Source organism: Oryza glaberrima, chromosome 4, assembly GCF_000147395.1.
Source record: "Oryza glaberrima chromosome 4, OglaRS2, whole genome shotgun sequence".
NCBI classification, from domain to species: Eukaryota; Viridiplantae; Streptophyta; class Magnoliopsida; order Poales; family Poaceae; genus Oryza; species Oryza glaberrima.
The window spans coordinates 9,259,964-9,284,666 of NC_068329.1; the positions used below are offsets into that span (position 1 = coordinate 9,259,964).

General features: G+C 40.0%; 2 protein-coding genes across 3 annotated transcripts; both read right to left on the reverse strand.

Annotated features, from left to right (window-relative positions):
- Positions 1–3,253: 3,253 nt before the first annotated feature.
- LOC127770743 (UDP-glycosyltransferase 92A1-like) lies at positions 3,254–5,901 on the reverse strand. The gene is made up of 2 exons (XM_052296555.1): positions 5,498–5,901; positions 3,254–4,406 (listed from the first exon to the last, which is right to left on the reverse strand). The coding sequence occupies exons 1-2, from the start codon at positions 5,899–5,901 to the stop codon at positions 3,254–3,256; spliced, it is 1,557 nt and encodes a 518-aa protein (XP_052152515.1).
- A 5,103-nt stretch (positions 5,902–11,004) lies between these two features.
- Positions 11,005–23,428, reverse strand: LOC127770248 (NAD-dependent protein deacetylase SRT1). 2 transcript variants are annotated; one of them, XM_052295910.1, is made up of 15 exons: positions 23,320–23,428; positions 22,918–23,093; positions 21,940–21,969; positions 21,516–21,608; positions 20,735–20,854; positions 19,141–19,241; positions 18,912–19,020; positions 18,382–18,461; positions 16,503–16,581; positions 14,669–14,722; positions 14,502–14,595; positions 14,031–14,110; positions 12,768–12,835; positions 12,582–12,684; positions 11,005–11,655 (listed from the first exon to the last, which is right to left on the reverse strand). In XM_052295910.1, exons 2-15 carry the CDS (start codon positions 23,014–23,016, stop codon positions 11,314–11,316), a joined length of 1,452 nt encoding a protein of 483 aa, XP_052151870.1. In that variant the 5' UTR covers positions 23,017–23,093; positions 23,320–23,428; the 3' UTR covers positions 11,005–11,313. The 2 variants fall into 2 exon arrangements, with proteins under 2 accessions (XP_052151870.1, XP_052151871.1); XM_052295911.1 differs by lacking the exons at positions 22,918–23,093; positions 23,320–23,428 and having other exon boundaries at positions 20,735–20,847.
- Between the last annotated feature and the right edge of the window lie 1,275 nt (positions 23,429–24,703).

A 24,703-nucleotide genomic window follows, 5' to 3' on the forward strand; every position in this document is an offset into this window, starting at 1 on the left:
AGCTCGCAAACACCGTGCATGTGCAGTTCCATTCCACGCCGTTCCAAACGCGTACGTGAGAACGTACGTCCGGCCTGTGGGTCGGCTCAGTTCACAGCTCCATGTATGCACTACTGCGAGAACTGCTGCTATCGAGAACAATGTGTCTCCTGGTGCTGCCCCGCCGGCGTATCAGCGGCGGAGCTGCAGTACTATCATCGGGGTCATCTGACCCCGATGGCATTCGATCAATCAAGTGAATTATTCAGTATTTTATAGCTAATGACCCCAGCAGCAAAAGCTTAATGACCCCGACCAGCCGGCTAAACTGCTGGAGCTCATGAAAGCTTAAAGAATACAGCTTCTTTCTTTGAAAGCACAATTTGTTAGCTGTGTTATGCTACTGTCAATCCACTACTAATGCTACAATTAGACATATTTGATCTATTAACCAACTATTTATTTTAGCTATGTGCTGTGTATATAGGCCTGTAGTTTTGCTAATTAACTACTAGATGTTAGTTGTGTTTTTTAAGCTACTCACTCCGTCTCAAAACATGTTACTTCTAACATTTAAATTTGCTTTAAAGTATAGCTATTTTCAATGAACCATCCCATCTCAATGAATCACAATATTCCCCGATTTAATTTTTTCACCTACTCTTTTTTTAACCAATCATAATTATTTCACACCCTAACATTAATCTCTTAAAGAGACGTAGGTAGTTATATTTTGAGACAGAGGGAGTAATAGAACATACTTTTATGTCTTGAAAAACACATGGTTGTTATGCCGGGTTGTATATAGCCTCAACTTTTAATTTTTTTGGACCTTAAAAACCTCATAAATTCTTATAGAATAGACTTTAAACATTTATTTTTCGCAAAATGAAACAATACCAACTTACTCATAGCTTTAGCTCCAAAGGAATTTTGAGCTAAAAATATCTAGCTTCGAGAATAATTAGAGTTTCAAACAAGACGTAAGTATTAAAAATCATGACCCCGGTGGCTCAAAATCCTGGCTCCGCCCCTGCGGCGTATCCCGTCTGATCCCGCCGACGGAAGATGATTCCAGTTGTCTGAAGATGATATCCGATCCATGATGTTTTTTTTCTCTTTTGATATTGTTGAGGAGCTGATGCAAGATGAGGATGATCATGATGCTGCTGCTAATGAGAATACTGCAAGCCTGCAAGCAACGAAAACAGGCATCCCCAGCTCCGAGTTCGTCCACCACGCAACCGTCGAAAGTCAACTCGCAAGATGTCGTCCCCAAGATCCCAACGCCAACATCGTTCTATACAATCCAACAGAACTCGCCTGCACGATTCTGAGAGAGGTTGAACACCAGAGTAATCACACACTTCATCCATAATTTGAATATCCTGTTGCAAGTTGCAAAGCACGGTATTTTGCCAGTAGTTACAATTACGGAAAAAAATTTGGTGGAGACCAGGTGTAAATCGCCTCCCGTGCAGCCCCGACTCCGATGGTTGCCGCGTGGACAACCTTAGGATCGAACGTCTCGCTGTGCATAGCTCCAAGCGCAGCGCAAACAGGACGGAGGAATCGCGACTCGCTTGATGGCTCTGGGCCCGTCGGCTCACCGGCTCAGATCACATCGACATGGGAGTGGATTCTAATCTCTCCAAGGGATATCCCCTCGTATAACTTTTTCTTCTAAATTCAATGTAAATAGTTGTGAAAAAATCTGAAAAAAATTGACAATGTAGATTATAATGATACCTACTAGTCCACCAAAATTCATGTTCAAATTCGATCTACACATCGAGAAACAAAAAGACAAATTTAGATATAAACAGTACGCTACTATTCATACGCTGAATTTGTCTTTTTTATATCTCGACGTGTGAGTTGAGTTTGGATTTAAGATTTTGTGAAGTTGTATATATGTGTTGTATGAATGTTGTCAAATTTTTCCAGAATTTTTCATAACCATTTAGATGGTTTTTGAGCAAACGAGGGAACATCTCTGGAGGGATTAGAATAGTTTCCCACATCGGCATCTGTTCTCAGTAGCAGCCACTGTCGCCGATGCAGCCTCTGTCCGCATGGCGGCGATAGCGAGTGGCCGAGGGTGACCGCCCTGGCTGAGGACGAAGACGACGTGCCGCCTCGGGCAACGTTAACGATGAGGTAGCCCTGTTTGCCGGCGGCTAGCGCAGAGATGTACTCCATCTTCCTATGGGCAGTAGCTGCTATGCTATCTCTTCCCAATCACAGGCTCACAGGCTTCTTTCTCACCATGGTGCAGGATTGATTTGATTAGTTAGTTTGATCTGGGCTTCTGCATTCAAACTTTAGTATAGTTGTTAACTGCTACATTTCAATGGATGTACGTAGTCTGAATGTTTGCAGATTCTAATTAGATTTGATAAAGTGCTAATATTGATTTTGGTCCTTTACCATGTAGATTTGATACATACTAAAGATTTTGGAGATTTGAGCATTTCATTTCTTCATGGTCACTTGGTCAGTGCATATATTTCAGTAAAAGAGTGTCAAGTTCAGTTGAACAAATTAATACGGTTTTCCGGCCAATATGTGAACAGTGGATAAAGTAAATGGCAGACTTTAATTTGTTTAACAACAGTGCTTTACTAACATTATCTACTACCTTGTTGTCTCTGAACAAATTTGCTCCAGATTCACACTACATTTCTTGGGTTTCATATATATAAACTGAAAATCACAAGACCGATGTGTACAGCCTCCGCGTCATCATCCTCAACCTCAATCTCCTTACCGGTAATTAAGTTTCTTGCCGAAACGACCAACCATGCATGGAGTTGTTGCCGCAGTGGGTCGATTGTGGTGTTGTGGCCAGCGAGCCGGTTGCCCTCGTCATCACCGCCGAGTGGACGACGTTCGAGAAAGGGAGTGACGACGGACGAGAGACAGTAGATGAGAAAGGCGCCGCTGGCCGCCAGCGGCGGCGGCGGCTGCGGAGGAACCGGTAGGAGAGGGATCTGAGCCTGAAAGCCGACGGCCCGGGAGCCGAGTCGAGCGAGGCTCATCTGCCGTATTTGCGTTGTGCTTGAAGCCGCAACGAGCTAGACGTCCGATTCTGAGAATGTCCACGCGGCAACCATCGGGGTCAGGACTGCACGGGAGCCGGTTTACATCCGGTCTCCACCAATTTTTTTTCCTAAATTACTAGAAACACCAGTTAATCCACGCAATTCTAATTTATTTCAACTAGCCGTTTTACAATACCTTAATTCATCTAACAATCATATTATTCCGTATTTTACATCATTGGGTGAGATGACCGGAGTTGATGACTCATCGCGCCGTCCCGAAAGCATGCTGATTGGAGCGCCCATGAGGCCATGAACTGAGCGCCGCGCGGCGGCAACACCTCGTCCAAGAACCTCCGCATCACCGTCACCGACGATTTGTCGCCGTCCCTCGCCGCGTCGATTGCCTCCTTCATCTCTGCCGCTCTCCGCTTCATCGCGGCGCGCTCCATCGACGTCTCGCCGAGCACCGCCTCCACGGCAGCTGCCACCTTGGCCGCGTCCACGGCGGCGCTCCCGCGCGCCACCTCCACGCACACCGTCTCCTCCGCGAGCAGCTTGGAGTTGTAGAATTGCTCCGCCGAGAGCGGCCACCCGAGCAGCGGCACGCCGTGGCCGAGCGCCTCCTGCACGGAGTTCCAGCCGCAGTGCGTCAGGAACGCGCCGGTGGCGGCGTGCGCCAGGATCTCCACCTGCGGCGCCCAGCACCGCACCACCAGCCCGCGCCCCTCCGCCTCCGCGCGCTCCCTGAACCCCTCAGGCAGCCACTCCGGCGAGAACTCGCCGTTCGCGTCGTTCCCCGCCGGCGGCCGGATCACCCAGACGGACCTATGGCTGCTCTGCTCGAGCCCTCTCGCGAGCTCCATCATCTGCGGCGCAGTGATCCTGTACAGCGATCCGAACGATATGTACAGCACGGAGCCAGGTGGTTGCTCATCGAGCCACTCCAGGATGGGGCTCGTCTTCTTGGCTTCCGGCGAGGGCGCCGGCGCGCGGAGCAGCGGGCCGACGGGATAGGTCGGGACGTTAAGCCATTGACGGAGCATGCTTAGCCCCTTGGGTTCCAAGTTCTCCGCCGTGTTGACGAGCAGCGCGTCGGCGCGGGAGAAGGCAGCGATCTGCCTCTGGATGAACGTGGACCAGGCGTCGTTGCCGTCGGCCGCCGCGAGGTGGTTGGTGAGTTGCGAGCGCTGCACGCGGACATCCGGGAAACGCGGCAGCGGGAAGCCGTCGTCGGGGGAAGCTGTCACCGGAAGCGGGACACTGTCCCACAGCGAGAAGTAGAGCGCCGAGCCGTAGCCGCCGCAGGTGAGCACGATGGAGCTTGACGCGCCGGTGTCGCGGGCGACGTCCACCGCCCATCCCAAGAACATGTCCGCCACAGTGGCAGATCCAGGATTTGAGCAAAGGGTATTCAAAGTTGAAAAAAAATCATACAGAACTCAAAAAATTGGACTGGGAAAATCATACAGGAGTGGTAATGACATGTTTAAAGCCTTAAAGATACAAACAGTAGCACAATAGTCAAGATGTCTATCTCCAACTGCACACTTGGGGACATATCACTATCATGGGCATTGGGTGCTTCAAGTAGTAGCTGAATAGGACTAGAAGGGGCATTTTCTGGGATCTGAACTTCACTCTCAATGGTTAATGGTTTTGGATCAGAGGTGGAAGCTACTTTCTGAGACTTGGTTGACCTTTCCCACAAAGACTTCAAATTTATTGTCTTCTTCTTCTTCATTTTTCAAATTTCAAGACCTACAGTTCAAATTTGTGACTAATTTAACTTCTAAGCAATAGCAATTAAGCAATGGCCAATCGCTTGGGGAATTTGACAAGAGGATTTATTTTACCAGTGCCAGTCCACTGTCCAGCTGTCTAGGGACCAAGGGGACGCGCCGACGCGGGGGTGCGTCGCCGCAACCGGCTGCCGCCGTGCGCCGCAGCGCCACCGCCGTCCGTGCGAACCTCAGCTGCTCAGCGTCGCCCGTCCCCGAGGAGGCGGCGGCGTCGTCGCAGGCCACGCCGCCTCCGCAGCAGCAGGCCCAGGGACCAGGGTCCAGGGAGATGAGGCTGGTGGCGATTCTGGCGACGCGCCGAGCCGGCGGCCGGCGCCGCCGAGCGTCGAGCTCTCGATGCCCCGTCGCCCGTTGGTGGGGATGAGTGGAGGCGCGGCGGATTGGGGCTGGGACGACAGAAGGGGTGGGGACTGGCTGACCGGGGGATAGGGACTAGGGTTTTGTTCGTTTTTGGGCCAGTGGGCCTATTCGTTGGGCCAAGATGGGGAGGAATGTATGGTCTGCTGCGAATAAATGAGCTTCTTTTCATTTGGGCTATACATGCTGTACTTCCTTCTAATTTCTCATGTATATATGCATAACATACCTATATATAGTTATTTTCTTTTAAATTCTATGGGTATTCAGGTGAATACCCATGAATCACATGGGATTCGCCCCTGGTCCGCCATGACGTGTATGTCGTCGCCGGGGTTGGCCGCCCTGAGATCGTCGACGAAGCGCCGGAACGCCGGGCGGAGTGACTCGGAGGCGAGGAAGAGGGTGATGAGCTGCTGGAACCCGATGCTGGCCGAGGTATCGGCGCCGGCGGGGAGGCCGTGCTCCGCGGGGAGGAACGGGAGCTCGTGGACGCCGGCCAGACGCCCATCACCGACGCCATCCGCGACGAGGTGGGCTCGGAAGGCCTCTGCCATGCCGGGGGTAGCGACGACGGTGAGGCGCGCGTCCGGGCGGCACCGGCGGACTAGCGCGGCGATGCACCGGAACGGCGCGACGTGGCCCTGCGCCATGAACGGGAACAGGACGACGTGCGCGCGGGTGGCGCCGCCGCGGCGGCGATGGTCGGTGTCAGCCATGGCGAAGCGAAGCGGCAGTGGCGAGGCCTAAGATTGCGTCGTGTAGGGGTGTAGCCTAGGGCTTTGCATGCGACGCGCGCTCGACGTGGCGTCGCTTCATGGGGATGGTTTCTCTTCCACTTGGAATTTGAAGGCGCGCCAACGTATGGACACGGAGTCCGATTTCGATAACCGCTCCGTGTTTCGGAGACAAGGATGCGTCAGTTGGCTGTGATTATATGTGATTTATTTATTTATGGCATAAGTAGAAAGTTAACAAATTTTAGCCGGTTTTTGCAGTGTGTTTTCTTTTAGCAAATTGAATATAATTTATTGCACAAGTTGAAATTTAATAAGTGATAGCCGGTTTTTGAAGTGTTGTGAAGCAAATTTAATTCTACGTTGCAACCCACTAAAGTTTAATATGCAAAAATATCGCATTATCGTCTACTAACAATTATTATATCTTAAACATTATGCAAGCAAGCTATATGTATTATGTATAATTTATAAAATTTTAGAGCTTTAAAATAAAAGCATGTTAAATCTTTATCCCACATAATATTTTAATATATCTCTCCATTATTTTTTATAGTATCCTATATAGGTCCTATATAGTTTATTCTCACTTACAATGTTATTTATCTCTTCTCTCATTAAGCCATATCACATTAATTGTTTTAATAACCCTTTAGATGATTAATCTATGGTCCAAATTATCTCTCTTCTTTTCTTCTCTCATTAAGTCATATCACCTTAATAATTTTTAGCCCTTAGATGATTAATCTATGGTCCAAATTATCTTATTTCTTTTTCTTCTCTCATAATGTCACATCATCTTACTTTTAAATTTATATCATTATTTTATATACTATTTAAATTATCATAAATCACATCAACTATATAAGCTTATGTCATCTAGCTATCCTACGCATTATTTCTACTGATTGTTATCATACTAAACTCCAAAACAACATGCAGGATTTCACCTAATACATATAATTTAGCGATGCGAGCGTATCTTAATTGGTTACGACTCTTTTTCTAGAACCAATTTACCAGGGATGAAGTTCTAAACTTAGCACGGACACTCATATTTGGTGAGCGAGCGCCTATGTGTGTGTGTATATATACATACATACATACATACATACATACATATATATATATATATATATATATATATAATTTATTACACAAGTTGAAATTTATTTCTTCTTTATAGTTGATATTTACCCACTATAAGCACATAAATAAAACCTCTATAAAACAGCCTATGTTAAGTCACGTTATCAACACCTTACAACCGTCGGAAAACTATGCAAGTCGTTTCACAGGCATGCAAGCCATCAAACGTATTGTGGCCCAGTCCACCCAGGCATGCCGAGGAATTGCTACTCCATCCATTTTAGGTTATAAGTCGTTTTGACTTTGGCCAAAGTTAAACTATTTTAAGTTTAAAAAGTAGTAACATTTTCAATCAAAGATAAATTTATTATGAATGTACTATTTTAAGTTTGAAAAGTAGTAACATTTTCAATCAAAGATAAATTTATTATGGATATATATTCAATTATTGATTTTATGAAAGTAATTTAGTATTATAAATATTATTATATTTGTTTATAAACTTAGTTAAATTTAAAACAGTTTGACTATGACTAACGTCAAAACGACTTATAACCTGAAACGGAGGGAGTATTTGCTAGTGTGATCAACGTGCACTCAGCGTCTCACTGTCCCTGGAGTTAAGGTTTGCGACTACTAGGTTGAAATTTACACACGCTCTGTCACTCTAATGGATGTCAAGTCTATTCAACAGCTTAGCTATATATAGTTATAAGTGCTTTTTCCTCGTAATAAACTCATCCTTGATTGGGACAAACGTAGTATTTATAGTGAATCAATGTAGAGTCACCGTCACCATAGGTAACCAATTTCTGTCATCATCTAATTTTGAGTAAATTTTAGAAAACTACAACTTTAGTCACAAAACTATCAGTTTGCTGCAATATTAGCGACATGTTTTAGTTTGCTGCAACAATAGCGTGGAAAATTATCACAAAACTGCAACTTTTATGTTATATGCTGCTACAATACATATAGATGACAACTGTAGTATCATATAACGTAAAAGTTGCAGCTTTATGATAATTTCCCACGCTATTGTTGCAGCAAACTGAAACATGTCGCTAATGTTGCAGCAAACTGATAGTTTTGTCACTAAAGTTGCAGTTTTCTGAAATTTACTCTTCAATTTTTATTTTATTTTGAAAAGTCATCAGGGGAGAGATTTCCACATGCAAACATTAACTGCCAAAACGTTTAAATGCCCTCGAGGATAAATAGAAGGATAACAAGTTTACAATAAGTATTACACATAGGAGAAAACACAAGGAAGAAAATAAAAGAGCGTGAAGGGCACATGACGTTCTCCACAAGAAAAACACACATCCGAACCCAAAAGAAACCAGAGCTAGCATCCTAGCTTACCGACTAGCCAAAAACATGTCAGACACGAAGGCATCCACCTCACGATCCACCGTGGAAGAGCTGGCAACGAAGAATTAATGCTGGAGCCTACAGGACCTTTTGCCACACACTAGCATAATCCCAACATTCAAAGGTCATGGTTGAAGATGATTGTCCGCATTGGGCTGTCCAGAATTAGACTTTAGCATATCATCCTTCAGTTTTTTCAACATAATGTCAAGCTTTTCTCTCTCTCTTTTTTTTCCCTGAATAGATAGCCATGCAACAGGTGATCACAAAGATTCAACAATTTAGCATACTACGCGTCTACGTACATAGAACTGCTAGGAGCAACCTTCTACCTGCCAATGGATTTGCAGGGAACTACTATCTCTTTACCCTAATGGCAAGGCAGTTTATGACCTTGCTTTCCTACCTTCAAATTAATTTCTTTCGTTTTTGCAACTGTGTGAATTCAATTTTCATGTCCCTAATGAAATTTTGATTTCAGACCATTTGAAAGCTGATGTTCTCCATTTACTCCTTTTTTCGCTGCAATATCATTTTGTTTTCATTCCAATAATGCAATCGCATCAAGATCGAAAAACGCAAGTGATTGTCATTTGCAACAGTATAAATATTGTCTACTTCCCTTCGTTCTACAATAGAGTCGTTTTAACTTTTTCCTAATCAAACTTACTTAAGTTTGACCAGTTTATAAAAAAATAACCACATCTACAGCATCGAATTAGCTTTATTAAAACTAACATTTAATAAATTTTGATAATATGTTTGTTTTGTGTTAAAAATATTGATATATCTTTCTATAAACTTGATCAAATTTAAAAAAGTTTGAATAGATAAAAATTAAAACGACTTATAATATAAAATGGAGGAAGTATTTAATTATTAGTCTCTTTGGAACTTGTATTGAAGAAACTACTATCTTACATATGTTCTCGAATTGACCTGATAGGTCCATTCAAAAATATGTTATCAATCAAAATTGACCTTACCAGTCCGTTGATATATCTCAAAGTTGAACTTCTATCTTCATATCAATTACTAATTTGTTACAAGAGTTAAATACATTTTTTGTTGAACATAATTTTAGTACGCAACTTTTACATGTCGAGATGATGTATATAGTAACGACAGCTTGAGTTGGAAAAAAAAATGCCAATGACAAGGTTTGCAAATATTCCTTTATATTTTTCGATCCACCATTAAGTTACTATTGTCCTCGTTAATTTTTTTCATACTGTATTGTGACGCCTTTGTATTATCTTTAAACTTGAAACGTCAACCTTTCAATAATCCCATTTCATCATAAATGATATTATATGTTCAAATTGTATCATTTTTAATTCGTAGAAACAAATTTAACAAGCAATCTGTAAATTATCACTTAGAATTACCAAGTTTCCCACAGTTAAATAATTTTTTCAGCCGGTTTTTTGAAGTGTTCTTTCGCAAATTGAATGTCTCGATCGTTATCCAGTTGATGGCCAGCTCCCTTTCCTGGATATGTTGATATCTTGTGCAGTACGCACAAGAATAACGGTGAGTTGTGATCAGTGGGAATCAAATTCTGGCTGGCAGCACAGTTTTGACTATTCGTCTATTCCCTCCATTCATGGTAACGTATGACGTGTCGTTTTGGCTATCAGCGTGCTCTTCAAAATGTTGGTCTGATCACTTATTGTCTATTTCAAAATATGTAAAAAGCGGATAAATTATGGTGTTACGAAAATAATGAGACAAATGTATACATATACTTTTTATATATATCCAGTCGAAACATTTTTTATGAGTGAAATTTTTGTAAGTTCGACTTGTTACATGTCCAAAACTTCATGTTGTGACTTGTGACCACCGGAACGTTCATTTGAGAACAGAACAAGTTGCGTCATCACCACATCATCACTTAATATAATATATGCTTGCTAGTTCGTCTTACATAAGAGCAACAAATCAAACAAGTTTTGGGCTCTTCTGGAACGCTTGAATTTTATAGAATTTTAACATGAATTACTTTTTCAGTTGAATTCCTCCAAAAGCTCTCAATTCCAAAGGAGGCCTTAGTTAAAAACTCTCAAATAGTGGGCGGTATATTACTTCTCCAAGAATTGAAGAAAATCTCCTCCTTTATTGGCCCCTCCTTTTTTTTTTACAGAATTTCTTTTTCAGTAGGACTTTTTCGCTATGGTAGACTGACAGCAGAGAGGTTTATACGTGCTCACTTGAATTCACACCTATGTTGATTATTGTTGAATGCATCAAAACGGACCTGTGAATAGAATTTTACAAAGATAATGCCGTGTACAGAATTTCGCCATGATCCTTTCATTCCTAACGGTCAGACCAATTCGCGTTGAAAACGATGTTAGACGCAGTAAAAGACTGTTAATGGCAGAAGACCTAACAGGCACACCGTAATCAGGCAAATTTAACAGATTATATAGAGGCTTGTAGCAAGCAGGTTTTTGCTAGATCATCCACGGTAATACCGAGCACGTAAGTTTGATGATAATCCCTTAACAAAATGTTATGCTGCCATCCACAATAACATCACAGGTAAAAGAACATCAGGCACTCACCGTCCACAGATACAACCACGAACCATAGAGATATCAACCACTTGAAAGTAACTTTCTCTGCAGCAATAAAAAATTGTCTCGCCTTCCATTTATTTTCTTTGTACGGTTCACTTTACCTCCAGTTCCTCAGATCATCCTTAATGATTTAGAGGTTTCTTCATCTTCCCGAGCTTTACAAAACATACCATCAAGCCCCACAACCAGTTTCTTTTGAGATGGTTGCTGAATTACGTTGGGCTTGTCAAGTTAAAATTCTACCAGCTTTCACATGCACTAGAAGTTGTTAACACCTTACTCTAGCTACTGTGAACATCTCATGCATCTATCCTAACTCTAGTCTGACAACTAGAACAAACAGCCATCAAACTTTCTGAGTAGCAGGGTTCAAGCCCTTTCGCCGATGACGAGTAGCAACCAACTTCTGCTTTTTTGACGATGCTGGGTTGCAACCAATGGCATCCATATGCCGTTTCGAAAGGCTGCCGTTGCTGTTCATCCATGTAGCCATGGGAACTGCCGCCTTGCTATCTTCAGTATCATACCTGACGATGTTGGTCACAAGTGCATGAATTGACGTTTCAGCTCTTGGCACACCCTCCCTCTCCAGAATTGCATGCTGCCCTGCACGTGATCGATGCTCTGCAGCATGTTGCAACTCTTGCAGGACTAGACTTCTATCCCTGACAAAGCTGTCTTTTTGCTTCTGTATAATGACATTTTTGAGAAGTGAGAAATATGGTAAGGAAAGACGTGTATCTGATGCAATGATGTTAATTAACACGTTGAGCTGATTTTATGCATGTCTTAAGAGGATAATATGCAGAAGGTACAAATTAACTGAGGACAGAAGTAAATGCATAATAACTTCTATTTCTATGGCTAATCCATCACTTCAAGTTCATCGGAAGGAACAAGAACAAAAAGGTGTCCTCTTCATGTTACCAGTATAGTATATTTTAGCACGTATTGAATATCATAACAGCTTGGTTCATTGTATGATTTATCTATTTGTCACATATGCAGGAATAAAGCAAAAGGCAAAAAAAACAGCCAGTTCCTGCTTCACAACCAGTTACAGGCCTTCCCAATCCAAGTCAGAAGGTACTGGCTCATCCCGTCCACCCAACCAAAACATCTAACATAGATCGCCCCAAAAACTATGGATCGCCCCATCCTATCACCCTCAAAACAATCACACCCTAAGATGATGTTAACAGTCATATGGGATGGGAGAAGACTAAGACTCAAAGTATTGCTGAAAAATCACAGAAACAGGAAAAAGTGATGAGACACCCTAAATTGGCCAATTCTGAGCACCTGGCAAGCTATCAGAAATGGAAGAAATCGAGTTTCTAATGCATGCAATGCTTAGCACGTTACAACAATACAGATCCAGTCCATATGAACAGCAGGGTACTATGTAGCTATTTCTCATAATAAGACCAAAACTTGAAAATATAGGAAAAGTCAAATACTATCTAGCGTCAACCATCACCACCTAGACAGATGCCTGAACAAAATTCTATTGGTCCCACCCTACACAAAATAAAGTTCAATTGGAGGTTCTAACATATTGCCAACTGCAGGCAACAGAAATTTGAAGATGAAGGTTTGCCAGAATCTCCTTACCAGAAAATCAACAGGCCATTCAATGGAAGAGCTCGAACAGCCGCAACCATCACTAAAGTTGAATGTCAATAGCATGACAAACGGTCTATTCATTGATGTTTCTCTACAAAAGTAACAAGTGTCCTGCTGTGAAATATGCCACAGACCTCAAATGTCTACTCGGGAACTTTGAATGCTCCAACATACCTCTGCAAAGAAAATGGTTGCTCCTTTAGTACTACAGGCTTCATGTCAGGTCTTTCAGGAAAGGAAACCTGTTGGTAAGTCAGAATAGTTTAATCATATATCACTATATCCATATAATATAATGGAGAAATATTTTACACATATATATTTGGTAATTTGAGAATTAGCTTCTAACATCCATGCTATTTCAGAAGAAAATGACTGGTTTTGTTAGTATCAGCTACTAAAATATACTTCTACCATCACTAGATACATGTCATTCTTGCTATTTTCTTCCCAAATATGTCAGTCTAGAAATTTCAAGATGGCTGTTCACTACTTCTTCCTTATGTAGTTATATAACCATCTACTTTTAGTGACTAGTTTCTATTTCGAAGATAATTTATGCCTCTAACCTAGAGTAATACACAATTCTAAGAGTGGATCTGGCTTTGCCAGTGGTTGGGGACGTCAGCGACGACGATGTAGGTCAGCTCTTTTCATTCCTACCCCTTCCCCTACTACCGCCTGCTTCTCCAGGACCGGTTTATCCCCTTGATTTTGCCTTTCTCCTCTAGTTTTTCCCGCAAGGCGGAGGCAACGTGAGGTGGAGCGGACGCCTTACACCCTGGCAGTGCCTTACCGCCTTAGGAACACTAAGGCGAACGCCTTAACAACCATGAAACTACAACTTACAGCAAAATAGACTAATGTGAGAGTTCATTCTCCGAAAGTTGTTTGTCTACTAAGTTTGCAATATTAGAATGAAATTTGAAACTTGAATTTGTGTTACCTTGCTGAGTTGTGTTGATTGTTCATTTGAACACCTTGTTGGCTTGTTATAAATTAGCATAATACATGTCCATTTTTATCTTTTCCTTGTGTTGTAAACTTGCATACACTATTTTACTATGTTGAGGTAAGGTAAGTCATGAGTATATTCATGAATAACTCAAAATCTAATCTAGAGTTTTTCTTTTAACTCCACCACTGGAATATAGTACCCTCTACCCGCTAGCCTCTATATCAACCCCAATCTGCTATGACCCTGCTATATGCTATTTAGAACTTTGCTTGCCATTGCTAAACAAATGCTCTCAGTCATAAACAAATGATCTTTCTTCTCCAACATGGTATAAATGAATGGCCAAAATTTCATTTAATCTACCCTTTTTATCCTTATGAATAAGTCTACAATGAGAACGGAGTAGCTATCCATAATCTATTTGTTCTCGATTGATCAAAGAGTATGTTGATGTACTATCAGTTAAATAATTGCACAACCTCAACTGATCGAAGAAATGGCAAAGGTGCTCGCAAGCCATGAATGCTTGTTACTCGGAGAGTCCATCTCACGCATTTTTCTGCAAAACAAAAGCAGTGGTGCGGTTTGAGTTAATAAGCAATTCAAATCTATCTTCTAGGATAAAACAGGCTAAAATATCATTTTGTCCATCGAGTTGTTGAGATGATACCGAGAGTTGCTAAGGAAGATCCTATGAAAAAATACTATTATTTATGGATGGACACAACATAAAATAACCGTGTATCACATTTGGTAGTATGCCTATGATATTGAGACTATAGTTCGAAATAACCTGATAATTCTTGTTGTTCAACATCTAACTAATGATACAGCTTTAATGATAACAGTATTCAGCTTTATTAACTAACCTCAGTTTGTTGTACGTAACTAAAAGCAATGTTCAAAACTAGATAAGAATGACAATGCGAGAGATGGTGAGATGATCGTACTTTTGACCGAGTTCCGGAGACTAATTTGAACAAAGTCAGTACGAATATATGGAGGGATACGCAGATTCATCATATACATAACCCCAGCAATGACCTGCACTAACACGGTTAAATAGCTACCGCAAGGGGATGAAATAGAAACAAATGAAACTCACTAACATACCTACCTTATCCACAAATCCATGAATGACAAGGCTTGCCTTTTTATCCTTCGGAGTTGCCTGAATACGAAGGAGAGAAGAAATGAAAAAAAAAATATCTGTCTGCATCTCTTTTGGGGATTTATCACATGTCATTGTAAACTTTCAATATTTATCTACATTACAAATATACATATATCCATATATGACAATGTAATCTATGTTTATTAATTATTATATTACAATCTTGACCATTAAAAGGCTCATTTTTTTAAGATGAGCAAAATGGCCAATGTTGTATTTTGAAAATTCTGGAAGTATAACCACTTAGTAGATTTCACATTTTAAAAAATACTCCCTCCAATCCTTAATAGATGATGTATTAGGATTTTGCTCATCAGCCAAGACACCTGTGTAAAAGACCAAATTGTCTTCATTGTTATGAGCATCATAGGGTTAGGGTCTGAAGACCGAGATTAGAATTAGGGCTCTTGCCCTTGGTCAACCATTCAGCCAGCCAGGAGCTCTTCCAAACCACTAGTCACCAGCTAAAGGCACTAGACCGTATTGGAGAATAGAGGAAAACTAGAATCCATCATTCCTTGTTACCCAAAAGTGTGTCACAATAACCTTCTGTCCTAGGCATCTCCAAATCAAAGAAGAATGGTAACAACTTGTGCAAGTGCAACTAATAACTAACCAAAATATATAATAAAGCAATAACTGGTCTCTAAATTCTAACTTACTCGCCCTCTCTCCTGCCTTTAACTGGCATAACACCTCTGCTGGTTACTGTGTGATAACTCCTACTGCACCATGTCTCATATAGCTCCGTCTAATATGGCTCCATGCAGCCATGGCAAAACATCATTTAATTCATTCATTAGCTGTCACGGGCATTAGGTCATGAGGCCAAGGCCCATGGATAGCCCATACCAGTTAAGTTAGAGATAAGATAAGATTGAATCTTACTTAGGGGTCAAGTTGTACCATCTATAAAAGGATGGGATTATGTCTATTATCAATTAAGCAATGAATATCAATTAGTCTAATATCTCCCTTCCTGTAATGTTCTTCTCCCTAGCCTAAATCTACATCCCTTCTCCACGAGCCGACGCCACCCAGTTATCCTCCCGGCGGTGGTTATCTCACCATGGCCTTGGGTCGTGACATTAGCTCAGTCATATGCCTATTTGAAATGAACAGTTGGCTGCACATTCAAAACTAGCACATGAATGAACCCATGAGCATGTGTAATCGAATATTTGAGAAATATGGATGGAAAGCATGTATTTATGGTTCTTTGGATTGTACATAACCTGATTAAGTCTATACTAGTAAATGCCCTTTGGATGGTTATGCTTGGGAAGGTAAAATTCAAATAACATTGCATTATGAAGGAAGGGGTATATAGGACAGACAAGTAAAAAGTTGTCTTGAGGTGATGGTATGATTTATATCTGGGAACAAAATATTAACCTAGAATGCAAATATTCAAAAATGGAGAGAGCAAAAGTTGCATCAATTGTACACCATGTGCATGTTAATACCATATTTGCAATTTCTAACTTTATAATGAATCAGGAATCCAATTATAAACCCCAAGTCTAAGTATACAAGTTGAAGCAGTACAAACTACAAATTTTGTCAGAAGCATAAAGAAACAGCCATATAACAAACTTGAAATTTCCAAAACATGCCAAAAGATATTTTAATAATTTATATGTAGCCATAAATACTAACATCCATGAGTTGAGTCATAGTTTAGTGCTACATAGAAAGACCTTACGAAGGAAGAACCATAACGTGCATTCAATTTAGTGCTTCTCAAGACTTAATATTGTTATTTAGTTGCACGTACCTGAAGATTTACAATAGCCACCCTCCCCCCATTCTTCAGTGACAACAGAGGCATATTACAAGCAGGAGTAATCTGCAGACTGCACAGTAGTGGAAATCAGAAAAGGATAGGGACAAAGAGACATCACCCGTTATTAACATAAAGTTGTTCAACAAAAATGTCAAATAGTTAGGGCATTGAAGAATGGTTACCGGTATATCAAGAGCATTACTAATGAATTCATATCAAAGCGATTTTGATCAGTTCATTAAGACAAGTCAAAGATCACTCCTTTGATTTTTTAACAAATCAAAAGCAAGCAGCTGCATAACATATTAATAACAGGGTTTGAGATAACAGAATCAGTACTGAAATTGGAACTTGACTGGTTGGCAAGTATTAGGCGAAAACCATTTAAGTTTTTTTTTTAAGATTCTCGAGAAAAATCTATTAGAAGCCTATATGTACCTATTCCAACTGAAGTTAATTTGAGTGAGTAGTAAAGCGTGAACTGCTCAGATTAGGAAAAAAAATGAACCAGCCCGATTGAAGGTTTGCAGGGTGCTAACCAGCAAGTTACCCTGGTTTTCTGAGCCCTGAATCTGGCTATGGACCAATCCAGATTACAGCTCCCACCTATAAAGCATTCCCAGATGACTCACTATGCTATGGATGCACAAACCAATTTACAATAGCCTTAAGAGACACTACAACACCGACCTACCACTCCTCATGGAATGATCCGTTTTTCAAAGTTGAGATGATTTAGTGAATGGAATACTTCTTGTCTTACAGCAATGAGTCCATGATGTCGCATAGGCATTATAAGGAAATATTGAGTCTTGTGTTACATGTCCATATTTGTGCAACTGTAGAGTAGAATATACACATGCTTTTACTGCTTTTGCAGCATCATGGGGCTCACTCCTAGTGCCAAGCATTCCATAAAAGGAGCAGTATGCAAAACCCACACTTCCATGCATCTAGAGTAAATGGATCCCAATTATTGAAGAACTACATGGTAGTTTATGACATGTCATCAAGTGCATATTTGATCAGGTAATAATTTTCTAACATAAAGATAATACAAAGAAATATTTGTCTAGCCATTGATCTTCCAGTTCAAACATAGAAAAACTGTACCACATTTTAGTATAGAATTCAAAATTTAAGGTGTATTTTGAATAGTAATCCTAAAGTTATCCTCACCCAGACAGCCAATTGCCCAACATAACTATGCCCCTGCTGTGGAGTTAACAGAGGTATCGAACATGTTCTTTCCATTTATTTTACAAAAATAAAAATAATAATAAAGCAAACAGTCATCCTTTCTTAAAAAGTTAAAATGTTGTTGAGAAAGGAGGTAATGTATTGGATCAGGCAACAGTGGCAGGAACAATATGGACGTTCACCTGGCAGTCGTCCACCCACCTGATATGTGGTTTCCAGTACATATTTCCCCTGCTATGGTAGTCCAACTTGACATCCATAAATCCATATACTGGTGAACAAGGTCACTATGTGGTTCTATTGTGGTATTTGTGGGTCCAATCTTTTCTATAATAGTATGTTTATTAAACAGCTAGAACCAAGTTGTACATGGCAAATTTCCCTAATTTAAAAGTATTAGAAAAGCCATCTAAAAAAGCAATTACAGCTATTTGTTTGCCACTTTTTCTACACAATGATGTGACAGCTATTTGTTTGCCACTATTTACAATGATATCACATCACACCAGAATACCGCCATTCGCAAAAGTACGGAAGTACCAAATTCTTAAAATTAAGTTTGCAGGAGATAGAATCACAGAACTTGCGTGTAAACACACTAATTTCAGTAATGAAATAAAACCACGTGAAAGCAATTCTAGCTAGTGTGTACAGGTACCATGGCCAATACCTAGTTCCTAAACATAGGACAAGATCAGCTGTTTGACACTGCTCCTTGGCAGCATCCATCTCCTCAGGGGGTAAAGCATCCTGCAAAATGTCCTTACCCACTTATTCATTATCTATCAGCGAGCGAAGACATGAGAACAAGATAGCATTTCAGAACACCACTACTTAACTGATAACAAGGCAAACACATCACTAACCAACTTCTCTATTTATTTTCTTGTTATAGTGAACGTACAGAGGATATCATGTTGAATAATAGTCGTAAGAAAAACATAATAGTCTGTAAAACAGCTTAAAGCTTTTCACAGTGAATACCCTAAGCATGCATTGTTTGTAAATTTGATTTGTGTTGAATTGGAGAAAGCCAGCTTTTATGGCCAAATTGCCAACGAATGAACCACCCACCTTGGCAATTTTTGGAAAAAACACAAAAGCAAGAATCTGTTGCAGATGGGCTAAAGGGCTAAGCAAGTATGGCCCACTAACAAAGAAATATAAATATAACTTAAGTCCAGCACATATGAAACGTACCTCCCAATCAAGAACTGTGTCTTTTAATCTAGCTCCACAGTTCTTATCAGAACAACGCCTTGGAGTATCCTTCAGTCCTATCGTCTCAATTTCAAAATCACGAAGGTACCTTCAAACAAGTGGGATCTGGAATAAGCCAATTAAATAAACCACCACAGTAAAAAAGGAAATATTTTGGTGTTTATAGTCCCAGATAAAGTATAGTCAAGTAAAGCAGGCTAAAGCATACTCCTTTTTACAGCTTGGGCAGATCTCCTTGAAAGAATTTCCATGCAATTCAGCCAGCTTCTCCCTTGGGAGGCCAGAGCGGAGATGTAAGCTATCAACATTCTGGCAAAGACAACTCCATCAGCTCCGTGAAAGCTTAAGTTTCATAAATACCATAAGCTTGATCGTGATAAAATCAATTTGTTCATCACACGACAGAACATTGTAATTAAATTTAAAACACAACAAAGTTAGTACTGAAGTTTGTCAAACATGGAAAGTGGAGTTATTGGTATTAGTGACCGGAGAGATAGAAACATACTCGGTCTTCGGTGCTAGCTGCTCTTTCATGGCGATGGTCATTACAAGGCTAAGGCTTAGTTTGAAACAGATTATTGAGTGGATTGTTGCTGCCGATTATCTAATTAATTATAGGGATAAAGTAAATATTGATAAATTAACTTAATAAATAGCTTAAAATAAGTGGTCTAAGAAATTCAGTAAAAGAATTTTTTGAGAAAATGTATTTTTCGAAGCGTGGAGCAAATAATCTGTTTCAATAATCAGGTGAATAATCAGAAAAGAACTAATGCTGAGTCCTAAGCGGCAACTGCAAACAACTTCCTCATTTTCCGTTAGCATGTTTCCTGAACTACTAAACGGTGTGTTTTGAGCAAAAAGTTTCTATATAGGATTTTCTTTAAATAAATCAAATAAATCAATTTTTCAAGTTTATAATAGTTAATACTTAATTAATCATTTGCTAATGAGCTCTCGTTTCGCATGTAGCTGAAAACCTCCCCCCAACCTCAGAAACGAATGCACCCTAAGGCTAAGCCTGGGAATGAGATAGATGGAAGGGTTTTCACGTTCGCTTGGCAAATTACAAGATTAAAGTGAGTTTCTTTGTGTCTTGTGCAACATTGGAGTAAGAGAAATTTGTTTGCATTTTTTTTGAGAATGTTGGGGCAAGATAGGGATAACCTGGGATACATCCCTGAGTTTCAATAACATAATGATCACAATTCACAGCTAAGGCACAACACCAGCAAGTGTGCTTCATTGAAAAGGTGCTTTATACAGCATAGAATATATGGAAGCAGTGAAATGATCTAATCTTTGGAAGCAGCGTTCCCTCATTTTTCATGTTGGCAAAGTCTTTTTAAAGAGGATCTTCTTTTAAAACTAAAAAGACCAGAGAGAGATCTTTTAGAATCTTGGCTTAGATCCTTGTAATTTTCCTTTGTACTATTTACAAATATTTTTTTCAATAAAATTTAACTGCAGGACCTCCTCCGCTGTGATTGCGCTCAATATTTACAAGACTGAATGTCCTTTAATTGTAAGGGCTTCCTAGTTGTGGGGTGCCTTTCCTACAAATCACTACTGCTGGCATGATGCGTGGCATGCCCATGGGACACGCAGCCCCAAGTCTGTAACAGTTGTATTGCGTGTTGATTTCAATATCCTAACACCTTACCACTACAATAAGTGAGCAGTCAATATCTGCAACTCCTACGAACTGATTTAACTATACTAGTAGTTGTAGAGACTGGTTTTGTGCATAGGTACCAATTCAAAGTGCAGTATACACAACTTGAGTTAGGTATATGAACCTGGCTTATGACAAACTTTAATCGTCCTGTTTTTTCCAATTCAACCAGTGCCATATGAGTCAAGGTTGGAACAGCTCGGTGAAACGGCAGTGATGCACCAGGAACACCTTTTCCTGAACGCTAGACAACATATGCAACATGTGTAAATGACTGTGTCATAATATTAATTCAAATGTAAAAGATCACGAAATATACTATAATCCATAGGAATTGCAAATATTTAAAATTTAATTATTACATTCAAATACCATTCAATAACCTTTTTCCTAAACCTGTTCCGTGGCATATAAAAAATCCAAAAATAATAACAAAGCATAAATTTAAGGTACCAAAATTAAAAGATAACCAAGCGAAGACTCAGCTATCATGCACTTGAGCATAGACTGCATTTACTTAACTACTTCAGTATGTGCAGACACATCTTTGCAATCAAGCATCATAAAACCATCTCAAAAGAATAAATTCATCTATACTACTGTAACAGACACTAGTAGTGGTGGTGGCTCTGCCAACACCACTACTTTTACACCTTTTACAAATTAGTCCCTGATTTTTTCTGATATTATGCCTAGTAATATTTGTTTGAATCAGGTGAATATACTAAAGTAATAGTATTCAAATAAGCAAGCAAGTAATAGTACCATATTTGATTAAAAAAAATTATCTATGACAATATCATATATTTTGTTTTACCCATAGCAAAGCATGGGCATTTTGCTAGTCCATTAAAAGAGAGCTATTGACCTATTGTGAGATATAGCTGCACAAACAGCAGTACCACCTGCAGTGTCCACACGCCTTTGGGCCCTCGGAAGTCAGGTATGCCTGATGAAGTTGATATGCCTGCTCCAGTAAACACCACCAAATGCTTACTCTGCAGCAATCAGGACCAATTCATTGAAATTTCTATATACTACCTCCGTTTTTTTTTAATATATGATGTTGTTGACTTTTTTATAAACGTTTGGCCATTCGTCTTATTCAATTTTTTTGTGCAAATATAAAAATATTTAAGTCATGCTTAAAAAACATTTGATGATAAATCATGTCACAATAAAATAAATGAGAATTACATGAATTTTTTAAATAATACGATTGGTCAAACGTATCTCAAAAAGTCAACAGTGTCATATTTTAAAAAACGGAGGAGTATATATATAAATCATAATTACAAAATTTATTGAGATTCACAGTGAAAAACAAACCTCTCGCACCATGACTGCAAGCTCTTCTATCTGGACAACAACCCAGTAAAAAAATTAAAACAAGTCTAAAATGTGAAATAAATTCACTGGCGCACCCCTATCAGTATATAGAAATATTGACTACAACATGGAGTGTACAAAGCCACAAGAGGATAGATCAAATGCCTGCCAGATATTTCACAGCCATTAGTTCATTTTAGTATATTTTCCAGCGCGATAGGATATTTTGAGCGCTGGAGCCATGCCATAACCATTATTGATATCAATTTTGCTTCAGTACTGTCATGGAGCCGAGCATAACTTATGCTAACATGTTCATGATCAAATTATAAGATGAGGATAGAACTCAGGCACCAAACAAAGACAGTAGGTGTCAACTTATTTGCCACCAGGAAATGACATTAAAGGGATCAACTTTGAGTAGACAACAAAGAACTCTCTTCTTTCAAAGATCACACACATGCTCTGCATTATACCCACATACAGCTCTAAGGGTAAAAAACAGCAAAGGCTAAATGTTTTCTCTCTTCTAAGTTCACTCATGTTTAGTATACTCTCCATTATGTTCTACTCATCATACCAGAATGCATGTAATCAACATTCAAAGATATTTTTTACCAGTAAAGCTATTTAGATTTGTCATATGAAAATGGTATTAGCGTATTTCTTACCAAAAGTACTTCAACATGATTATACTTTTAAAAGTTTTCACAATCATAAAATGGAAAAGGTTATGGACCATGTCAATGCCCAAACTGATGAATAAAAAAGAATTGAGTGACTACATTTCAAGCTAATCTCACTTTGTCCAAAAATCTAAAGTAAAATATGCTTAAAACCCATTAAAAGAATCAATTTGACCACATAATTTAGCTCAAAAAAAATACAAAACCCATGGATGATTCCCTCGTAACTTGCCACCCTGAAGCAAAGAATCCACAAACTGGAGGTAAAAGTTTAATGGCATGTGAAACCAACCTTCTTGTGGAGGAGTTCAGGAGAGTCGAAGATCTCAGGCATGCCGACATTTCCCACATCCTCTCGGTAGGATAGCTTCTCGGCATAGCCAAGTGACATCTCTCAATCAAGTAAGCTTCTCCCGAAAATTCTGGCGGATCTAACATAGGACATGGGGGTTCAGTTGAACCCCCAAACTTTTTGGGGAACCATCAAACAGTTATTAGTATTGAGTTTAAGGCAAATTTCTAGAACAGAAGCTAGGGTTAACGCAAATTCGACAAAAAGGGCGTGGGTAGAGAGAGAGAGAGAGAGATGGGAAAGAGGACGGAAGCGGCGGAAGCAGCAGGACGAGCGACGGCGACCCTGCTCGTTCGCTCGCGCGATGGATGGGGATTCGGCGGTGGCGGAGGATGTGCTCACCTGATGCGGCAGGGCGAACGACGGCGCCCCGTGCTCGCTCGCGGGATAGATGGGGATCGGCGGAGGCGGCGCGCCAGGGCAAAGGGGTCCCTCATTTCTTAACTTGCTGTGTTCGGGAGAGCCTGTTACCAACTTCCACTCTCTTTTCCATCCACACGTTTCTCAAACTGTGTGTTTTAAAAAAAAAAATCTTTACGAAAGTTGTTTCAAAAATTCATAATGATCCATTTTTTAAAAAAAATAGCTAGAACTTAATTAATTATGCGTTAGTGGACCGCTCTGTTTTCGTACGTGCTGTTTTTGTTAGGATCGCTGGCTTGCTATGCGTTCGTTTGTGTGGGATGGGAATCATTCTGTCTGCATAGAAAAAGGAACGATCCATTAGCGCGTGATTAATTAAGCATTAGCTATTTTTTTAAAAAAAAATAGATCAATATGATTTTTTAAACCGTTTAGCAGTTTGAAAATTATGTGTGTAGAAAACGTGGTGGAGATGTTGGTAACTGGCAGAAACGAACACAGCCTTACGGCTACGGATAAAACGAGCGGAAAACAACCAAAATCATTTTCATAACCATATTTTTGTCCGAAGCGAAATTGAAGACGGTCAAGTCGAAAATTTAAACGATACGTGAAAACTGAACAATACAAATGGAAACATGTCTGTGCAAATCAGAAATCGGTACAAATAAAAAACCTTAAATTATAAAAACATATATTTAACTTGGCATAACTATGTAGTACATATAAATAAATTCAAACTTATACTATATAAATTATAAATTAACTTCATTTAGCCATGCACTCAAGTTAGGGATTTGATTGAAGAGTTAATCAGTATCTAAACTGTGGACCAAGTAAAGACATACCTTATAAATAATAATATATTTAGAAATACGGTAATTACTATATTACTGAAAAAACAATAATTTTCACAAGAATACGAAAACCATCGGTATAATAGAAAAATCATTTCCATATTTTTTTACCATTTCCATTCTCGTTTCGGTCGATTACCATTTCTATATGGCTCGGCTGGTAGAAGTCGGAAACGAATGTCGGTCGGCGGGGAATTTCCGTTACCGTTTTCACCCCTACTGAGAATAACTCACTTATGACATAGGCATCAAAATGGCGAGGGTAATTTAGTAATTTCTCCTAGCAATCAATCCACCTGGATTGCTTGCACATCACATCCCCACACTACCCAAACGGTGGGAATCTGAAAATAGAACTAATATCTATCACTCATAATCTCATTTTCCAAATGGAGCCCCTAGGGTTGAACTTTTGAGATGGTGGTTTTTTTTAATTTTTTTATAGGGTTGAAATGGTGGATAAATAATTGGTATGTTTGGACACTGCCCGATTAGGCACGACTCAC

Bases quoted from the DNA above. Each gene is read 5' to 3' on its own strand.
- LOC127770743 (XM_052296555.1), bottom strand. From the start codon at position 5,901: ATGGCTGACACCGACCATCGCCGCCGCGGCGGCGCCACCCGCGCGCAC. The intron at 4,407-5,497 runs CATGGCGGACCA...TGGATCTGCCAC, and splicing joins CCCGGCGACGACATACACGT to TGTGGCGGACATGTTCTTGG.
- LOC127770248 (XM_052295910.1), bottom strand. From the start codon at position 23,016: ATGTCACTTGGCTATGCCGAGAAGCTATCCTACCGAGAGGATGTGGGA. The intron at 21,609-21,939 runs GTTTGTTTTTCA...TGATTGCTGCAG, and splicing joins TTGCAGTCATGGTGCGAGAG to AGTAAGCATTTGGTGGTGTT. The intron at 18,462-18,911 runs GTACGTTTCATA...GACATTTTGCAG, and splicing joins ACACAGTTCTTGATTGGGAG to GATGCTTTACCCCCTGAGGA.